At 46.2% G+C, this 8,511-nt stretch overlaps 1 protein-coding gene across 4 annotated transcripts; it reads left to right on the forward strand.

Moving 5' to 3' along the window:
- Positions 1–2,543: 2,543 nt before the first annotated feature.
- LOC308240448 (polyadenylate-binding protein 1-like 2) lies at positions 2,544–5,430 on the forward strand. 4 transcript variants are annotated; one of them, XM_080653507.1, is made up of 3 exons: positions 2,544–3,849; positions 4,241–4,376; positions 4,543–5,423. In XM_080653507.1, the coding sequence occupies exon 1, from the start codon at positions 3,195–3,197 to the stop codon at positions 3,795–3,797; it is 603 nt and encodes a 200-aa protein (XP_080509633.1). In that variant the 5' UTR covers positions 2,544–3,194; the 3' UTR covers positions 3,798–3,849; positions 4,241–4,376; positions 4,543–5,423. The 4 variants fall into 4 exon arrangements, with proteins under 4 accessions (XP_080509633.1, XP_080509634.1, XP_080509631.1 ...); XM_080653508.1 differs by having other exon boundaries at positions 2,544–3,814; XM_080653505.1 differs by having other exon boundaries at positions 2,544–4,376; positions 4,543–5,430.
- The last annotated feature ends 3,081 nt before the right edge of the window (positions 5,431–8,511 follow it).

Here is an 8,511-nt window from a genome sequence, read left to right on the forward strand (position 1 = left end):
TCACTCATTCAGTTCCACAGGTTTGCGTTGTTCTATCATGTGCAACTGCCCAGGTCCAGCCAATGCTGCCATCACAGAAAAAAAAAGCTTCTTTTTTTTTCCCAAATAAGGTGCATGGGTGGGAGTGAGGAGGAAGAGAGAATATGTGTTGGGCAGATGAAGTTCCTTAGCCACTATGGTTCATTCACATGGCACCTACAGCCCTTTTGCTGACATTTCTGTTATTTGTATGGGCAGGCTGAGCTTTAGTGGCATGGGATGCATCCTGAGGGAGGGCACTGTGGTTTGAAAATTTGTTTTATATTTGACCCCCTTCCTACAGTTCAATACCTGGCTCAAGGTAAGCCTGAAACCCCTATTTATGGACGGGAAAGGAGGAACAAAGGCAAGGGTTGTTCTGACTCTTCACAGGAACTGGTCACATCCAACTGTCTTCTCTTTGTTCTATCAGCTCTCTGTCAATTGTGTGGGGAGGGGCACATGTGCATTTATACGTGTATTGATGGTCCCCCCTCGTTTTATCGAGATATAGTTGACACATAACATTGTATAATTTAAAGGTGTACAACATAATGATTTGATACAAGTATATACTGTGAAATGGCTACCAGAATCCGTTTAGTTAACATCTATCACCTCACAGTTACACAATTCCCCCCTGTGATGAGAACTTTTAAGATCTATTCTCTTAGCTACTTTCTATATTGATGTTCAATTTGTACCCTTTCTAAAGATGTGACCATACTGATTCCCTCCTTGAACATGCTGAGTGGTGCCCGCTGGCTTGGGTATGGAGTCCAAGCACTGCACCTTGCTTTTCAGGGCCACACGCCTTCCAGCCCCATGTCCTGCCATAGACTCTGGGAGACCATGGGCTCTGTCCACTCCAGATTTTAGGCATGATCAGAAGTGACCATGCATGTGCTAGCATGCCACAAGGCCTTGGACACAGACTGATCCCTCTGTCTGGAATGCCTTCCCTCTTGCCTCAACATGTGGACTGCTACACATCTTTCAGAGCTCACGTTCAGGGTTTCATCTTCTATGCAGCCTCACTTGATTCGTACCAGGAACCGTTAGTAGCTGGGTCCTTCTTTCCAGAGGAAGCGAGACTCTAGTCTCTGTTACACTCTACTCTAATGGTTGCTCACTTGTCCATCCCCTCACCATTTAGCCCTGTGTGGTCTCTCTGCTCCCACAACACACACTGCTCACCTTTTCTTAGCTACAGCACAGCAACACTCACTGCTCACTTATGACGTTGCTTGTCCCTTAGTCCCCAGTGCCAAGTACTTGATAAGGCTTCCATAAATACTAGCTGGTGAACTGGGACCAGGCACCTCATTCTAGAGAGATTTCAGGTTTTGGTTCTGTTTTGAACATGGATGTGCATGCCTTGCTTCATGTTAGGAACCTCAGCAACTTGAGGGCAGAGCCAAGAACAAACAAGCGCCTGGCTCTGGACCAGGCCATGTCCCAGCCCTGGGCTTGGCTTTCCTCAGGGTGTCATTGAAGACAGCACTATGGACAAGATGCTCTTGACTCCTCCACTTCCAGGTTGCATTTATTGAAGCTGGGTGAGTGGGAGGAGTTGGAGGGTTGAAGAACCCCAGGTCCCTAGTTCTCCCATAGTCTGGAGCAGGGGCAGGGTTTCCAGCCCAACCTATGTGCTCCCAAGGACAAGCTCAAAACCAGCCTGTGTCCTAATGTCTCCCAGACCCCCATATCCCCAAGGAACAGCACGAAACCTGCTCCATGAATACTTGTGGCATGGCATTATGAATAAATGAATACGTGTTCTTGTGTTTTCTATTCCCTCTTTTGCAAGTGATGCAGAGGAGGGAAAGAGATGGTAAAAGGGGAGAGATCTTTGAGAAAGATCTCTCAGGCTGCAGGAGGAGCTTGCCCCACTTGCCCCAGCTCCCACTCAAAGAAAAAAGAGTTGTTTCCCTGGAGGCAGCGATGTTGGAATTTGTGTGTGTGTGTGTGTGTGTGTGTGTGCGCGCGCGTGCGTGCGAGTTGAGGTGGGAAGAACACCTGAATGTGAGAAAAACATTTTGCTTGGCTTTGTTTAGGCCAGGCAATTGTATTCACAATGCCACCCATCCCCTCTTACAACATAATTGATCCAATCACTTAAATGTTCTATGCCATAGAGTCGGGGAGAGGAGGGATAAAACAAAACTCCCTAAATCTAACCAGTATTCCCTTAGTTGACAGCGGAGCCCTTTCCCTGCTTCCTCTTTATAAATACCTAGGCGACCTGAGATGCTGAAGACTCACACTCATGTCACCCCCACCCAAGCTTCCCGACCCCGCCCTCTCCCACCACCCGCAGCCCCGCAGCCCCCCGCAGCCCCCGCAGCCCCCGCAGGGGGAACCAAAGAGACAGAAGCCTTCCCAGCTGCCCGGAACACAGACGCCAACACCTCCTGCCCCTCACCACACGCTGCTCGCCTGCCCGCCAGCCCGCCCGCGCACGCCCCGCACGCTAATCCACAACTGAGAGGTGGGCAGCAGGAAGCTGTAAGCTGCGGTGACTCGCAGAGGCGCGCTCCTGGCAGGGCTCGTCATCCCAGACGCCTTGGTATCGCCAGATCTGCTGCCCCCACCCCCTCCCCGAGTCCCCCGCCGCAGCTCTCGCTCGCACCCCCGGCCCGGGTTCCTGTGCCCATCTGCCCTCCTGCCCTCTCCCGCCTCTCCGACCCCCAGCTTGCGGGAAGGGAGGTCGCGGTAGCGGCCCGGCAGCACCGGCGACCGTGGCGACAGCTGCGGCAGTGGCGGCAGCGGTGGCGGCAGCGGCTGCAGCGGCTGCAGCGGCTGCAGCGGCGGAGGCTGCGGCAGCGACCGTGGCAGAGGCGGTGGCGGAGGCCTCCGTGGCGGAGGCGGAAGCAGAGGTGGAGACTGAGGTGGAGGCCCACGCCTCAGTGGAGGAGGCAGTGGCGGAGGCCATCCTGGGGGAGGCGGCAGCCGCCCTGGCCGGGGAGGAGGTGGAGGCCGCTCTGGCGGCAGCAGCCGCGGTGGTGGCAGAGGCCAGCGCTGCCGAAGCCACTGCAGCAGCAGAGGCTGTGGCGCCCCCCTTGGAGGAAGAGGATGCGGATGAGCATGCAGAGGCGGAGGTGGCTGAGGCAGCGGCGGCTGCCACCGCAAACGCAGAGAGGGGCGGGAGTTCCGAGGAGAACCCGGACTTTCCAATGGCCTCACTGTACGTGGGAGACCTGCACCCTGAGGTGACAGAGGCAATGTTGTACGAGAAGTTCAGCCCGGCAGGGCCTATCCTCTCAATCCGCATTTGCAGAGACAAGATCACCCGCCGCTCCTTGGGCTACGCATATGTCAACTACCAGCAACCGGTGGACGCCAAGCGGGCCCTGGAGACCTTGAACTTTGATGTCATCAAAGGCAGGCCAGTGCGCATCATGTGGTCTCAGCGGGACCCTTCGCTGCGCAAGAGCGGGGTGGGCAACGTCTTCATCAAGAATCTGGGCAAGACCATCGACAACAAGGCGCTGTACAACATCTTCTCGGCGTTTGGCAACATCCTCTCTTGCAAAGTGGCCTGCGACGAAAAGGGGCCCAAGGGCTATGGTTTCGTGCACTTCCAGAAGCAGGAATCCGCTGAGCGGGCCATTGATACGATGAACGGCATGTTCCTGAACTACCGCAAAATTTTCGTTGGGAGATTCAAGTCGCATAAGGAACGAGAAGCTGAAAGAGGAGCTTGGGCCAGGCAGTCCACCAGTGCTAACGTCAAGGATTTCGAGGAAGACACCGACGAGGAGGCCACCTTCCGATGAAGACATCCCAGGAGCGAGTCAGCCAGCAGAGCCAAACTTTGGCTCCCACCCGGTTTACAGCCCCCTCTCTGCCCCCCTAACCCACCAGCAGTGTATTGTATTGAGAGTGCAGCTCCGTGCCTCTCTCTCTCTCTCTCTCTCTCTCTCTCTCTCTCTCTCTCTCTCTCCCTTCCTCCTTCTCTCTCTCTCCCCCTCTCCTCCTCCTCTCTCTCTCCCTTCCTTCTTCTCTCTCTCTCCCTTCCTTCTCTCTCTCTCTCTCTCTCTCTCTCTCTCTCTCTCTCTCTCTCTCTCTCTCCCCTCCCCTTTCACCCTCTCCTTCATTCTCCCCCCCCAACCAAGGGCATTGTGAATAATCTTGCTATCTGTGCCACTTGATAAATTAGAGGCTGCCTCTTCTCGTGATTTGGTTTTAAAAGCACTTTCTCTCTTTGTTTACTGTACAGGTGATACAATTTCATGGTAGAAACCTCAGAAAGGAGAAGGAAATCAGATGAGGGAAAACCAAGAGAGTAATGGCTCCCCACGATCCTGCTACCCAGAGACAACTACTTTTACCTTTTTGGTGTGCTGCCTTTCCAGGTTCTCTTTCTCTCTCTCCCTCCCGTTCTCACCCCCACCTCACCTTCCCTTTTAACATACTGTTATACAATGGTCCATGTATGTGGTGTTTCTTAACCTGCTTTTTTCAGAAACTAAAACCAAACAAAACTCAACCAACTGAACATCTTTCCATGTTATTCAACAGGCTTCTGAAACTCATCTTCAGTGCCTGCAGAGTGTATCCATGCACCTTAACAGTTCTGTAATCGTTCCCTCATTGTTGGACATTCAGGTGGTGCCTAGTTCTTTCCCTGTATTTAAACCCAACACTGAGTTCTCTGATGAGTGACTCCTTCCTTGTCAAGCCAAATCTCCGCTGGCATACCCTATGGTCATCTTAACTGTGGACTCAAAGGATCCACATATGGACATTTTAAAGACATTTCTGGTGTGTTGCCAAATGGCCCGTTCATAAATATTGTACCGATTTGCATTCATGCCAGTCAGTGCAGCTAGTAAAGCAGAGTATGTCCATTTCCTGGTCACTGTAATTGATGTATGTGTGTGCGCATGTGCGTGCTCGTGTGTGTGCGTGTGCGTGGGTGCGTCTGTGTGTGTGTGTGTGTGTGTGTGTGTGTGTGTGTGTGTTGGCCAGCTTTATGCGCTGCAAATGGCGTTTTGCTGTCCTTGGTTGTTTTGCTGGATTTAAATACTGTTTATCACTTCCTTCCCCTGTGCCTACTTCCTGCCATTTTCCCCATTGTCAAAAAAATAATTCAGCTTCATTGCGGAAAAAAATCAGAAAGCGGACCAGTTAGCAAAAGCAAACTAATGTCACCAGTAATGAATCCTCATGAACATCCATGCCTTCCTGAATCATTTTCATCTGTGCCCATTGATATTTTCTGAGACCTACCTGAAATATTTTGACTGTACTCATCTTGTATTTCTTATGCAAATGTCATATATGTATATAATAATGTACATAATGTTTTTATATCTGCTTTTCACACATACAGTGCGTATTTACATATAGACACACATGCATATTCTTGAACTTCATTTTATGTCATTAAAGATACCTTTAAAATATTTTCTCTGGCTGTTAGTATTTCATTTAATTGATAGTTCAGTAGAGAGATAGATGTATTTACATATATACATTTCTATATATCTGTGTTTGAGTGTGCGTGTGTGTGTGTGTGTGTGTGTATTTTTTCCTGCATCTAAGTTATTGGTAGTTTTTTCTTCTTCCAAACAAAGCTTACCAAGTGCATCATAGCGCACAAATCTTGAAGACTTTCAAGGTCATTTTGTGAACTAACATTGCTAAAAGAAAAATTAAAGTGTCAAAATATAGGCAGTGTGGCAGGGACAGCAATATTAAATGGCCATCCATAATGAAAGGATAAGTTTATCTTTATAAGGTTGGTCAATATTTTAACAGTACCTGGATACCTGTATTATTATGTTCTTCACTTCGTATTACAATTATTTCTGTATTTGATCAATATTTTATCTGGGAAACAGGAGGGTTTTTTTAATATATTCTAAACATATTTCATATAAAATGTACATGATTACAATAGAAAATATTTTGAAATTGTTAGTGTAATTAAACAAAGTTAAAATCCTAATAAAGCTCCTGATACCAATACTTGAAAAAATGGGGTGGGGGGGGCAATGGTAAGATATGTACACATATAATACCTTAAAAAATAAAATAAAATAAAAATAAAAATAAATGAAAAAATACAATTTTAATAAATAGATCTACATACCTTTATATTGATAATAAACTATGCATTGTTTCATTACAGGGTATTTTCACTGATACTGTTCTCTGGGACCATATTTATAAATCATTAAATACATTCTTTTAGCCCTAGCTGGTTTGGCTCAGTGGATAGAGCATCAGCCTATGGACTAAAAGGTCCCAGGTTCAATTCTGGCCAAGGGCACATGCTCAAGTTGTGGGCTCAGTCCCTGGTGGGAGGGCTTGCAGGAGGCAGCCGATCAATGACTCTCCATCATCATTTGATGTTTTGATCTCTCTATCCCTCTCCCTTCCTCTCTGAAATCAATAAAAAATATTTAAATATATATATTCTTTTAATTATGTTGTTTAATAATATTCCATCACTAAGATGAACAATTTATATAATCAAGCTTCCTTGGGATATGTTTAAAATGGTTCTAATATTTTGTATGTAAGATCAATTGTATCATGAACACCTCTGTACTTAAATGTCTTGGGATATTTTATTGCTTTCTGTTACTATTGTAATTGCAGGATGATAGAAATATGGACATGTCAAATATTTTTTTGGTCTGTTGCCAAATGTTTCTCAAAGTTTATGTCAACCAGTAATGTAGAAGAGTACATAGATATCTGACCAGCTTTTTAAATTGTTCAACATATTTTTAGTACTTTTTTTCTACAAAATATTTTTAAATCATTTTTAATTGTTCAATTATAGTTGACATACAATATTATATTAGTTTCAATGATTAGACATTGTATAACTTACCAAATGATCATTCCAATAAATCTGTACCCATCCGATGGTATCCATAGTTATTAGAATATTATTGATGATATTCCCTATGTTGTACTTTATATTCCCATGACTATTCTGTAACTATCAATTTATTTTTCTTAATCCCTTCCCCTTTTTCACCCATCCACTGAAACCCCCTCCCATCTGGCAACCGTCAAAATGTTCTCTGTATCTATGAATCTGTTTCTGCTCTGCCTGTTCATTTATTTTGTTTTTAGATTCAGTTTTGATAGATGTATATTTATTGCTGTTTTATTGTTCATATATGTTATCTTTTTTTAATTCTTGTTGTTAAAGAAGACCCTTTAACAGTTTATGTAATACTGGTTTGGTGGTGATGAACTCCTTTGTCTGGTAAGCTCTTTATCCAGCTTTCAATTCTAAATTATAGCTTTGCTGGATAATCTTGGTTGTAGGTCCTTGCTTTTCATCACTTTGAGTATTTCTTGCCACTCCTTCTGATCTGCAAAGTTTCTGCTGAGAAATCATCTGACAGTCTAATGAGAGCTCCCTTGTAGGTAACTCACTGCTTTTCTCTTGCTGCTTTTAAGATTCTCTCTTTATCTTTAAATTTTTGCATTTTAAATATGATGTGTCTTGGTGTAGGCCTCTTTGGGTTCATCTTGTTTGGGGTTCTACACTTCCTGGACTTCTATGTCTATTTCCTTCACCAGCTTAGAAAAGTTTACTGGCATTATTTTTTCAAATAGGTTTTCAATTCCTTGCTCTGTCTCTTTTCCTTCTGGCATGACCATGATGTCAATATTGGTATGTTTGAAGTTATTCCAGAGGTTCCTTACATGAGCCTCATGTTTTTAAAATTCTTTTTTTCTTTTTGCTATTCTCATTGGGTGTTTTTTGCTTCCTTATATTTTAAACTAGAGGCCCAGTGCACGAAGTTTGTGCACAGGGGGGGGGGGGTATCCCTCAGCCCAGCCTGCACCCTCTCCAATCTGGGACCCCTCGAGGGATGTCCCGGTGGGATCGGGCCTAAAGGGGCAGTCGGGACATCCCTCTCACAATCCAGGACTGCTGGCTCCCAACTGCTTGCCTGCCTGCCTTCCGGATTGCCCCTAACCACTTCTGCCTGCCAGCCTGATCACCCCCTAACCACTCCACTGCCAGCCTGATTGATGCCTAACTGCTCCCCTGCCAGCCTGATTGCCTCCAACTTCCCTCCTCTACTGGCCTGGTCACCCCTAACTGCCCTCCCCTGCAGGCTTGATCACCCACAACTGCCCTCCCTTGCAGGCCTGGTCCCTCCCAACTGCCCTCCCCTGCTGGCCATCTTGTGGTGGCCATCTTGTGTCCACATGGGGGCAGGTTCTTTGACCTTCAGTATGAAGTAGACAATCTATGGCTTGAAATTCAGGACCTTTTATTACTGAGCACTTGATGACCTTTCCAGCCTTATTTCTAACCCCCTAGTCCATGCATGCAATTTATGCCCAGTAACCTGAAGATTTCTCAAAGCCCCAAGCAATTTCTCCTCTGAACCCTTGCTTATTTCTAGCATGTATTTAGCTCTACATTTTGCCTATATAACTTCTGCTTATTATTTTGAACAAAACTTAGACTTTTCCTCCTCTAGGAAGTCTTCCATAGTGATTTCC

The sequence above is a fragment of the Plecotus auritus genome (genome assembly GCF_963455305.1).
Source record: "Plecotus auritus genome assembly, chromosome: X".
NCBI classification, from domain to species: Eukaryota; Metazoa; Chordata; class Mammalia; order Chiroptera; family Vespertilionidae; genus Plecotus; species Plecotus auritus.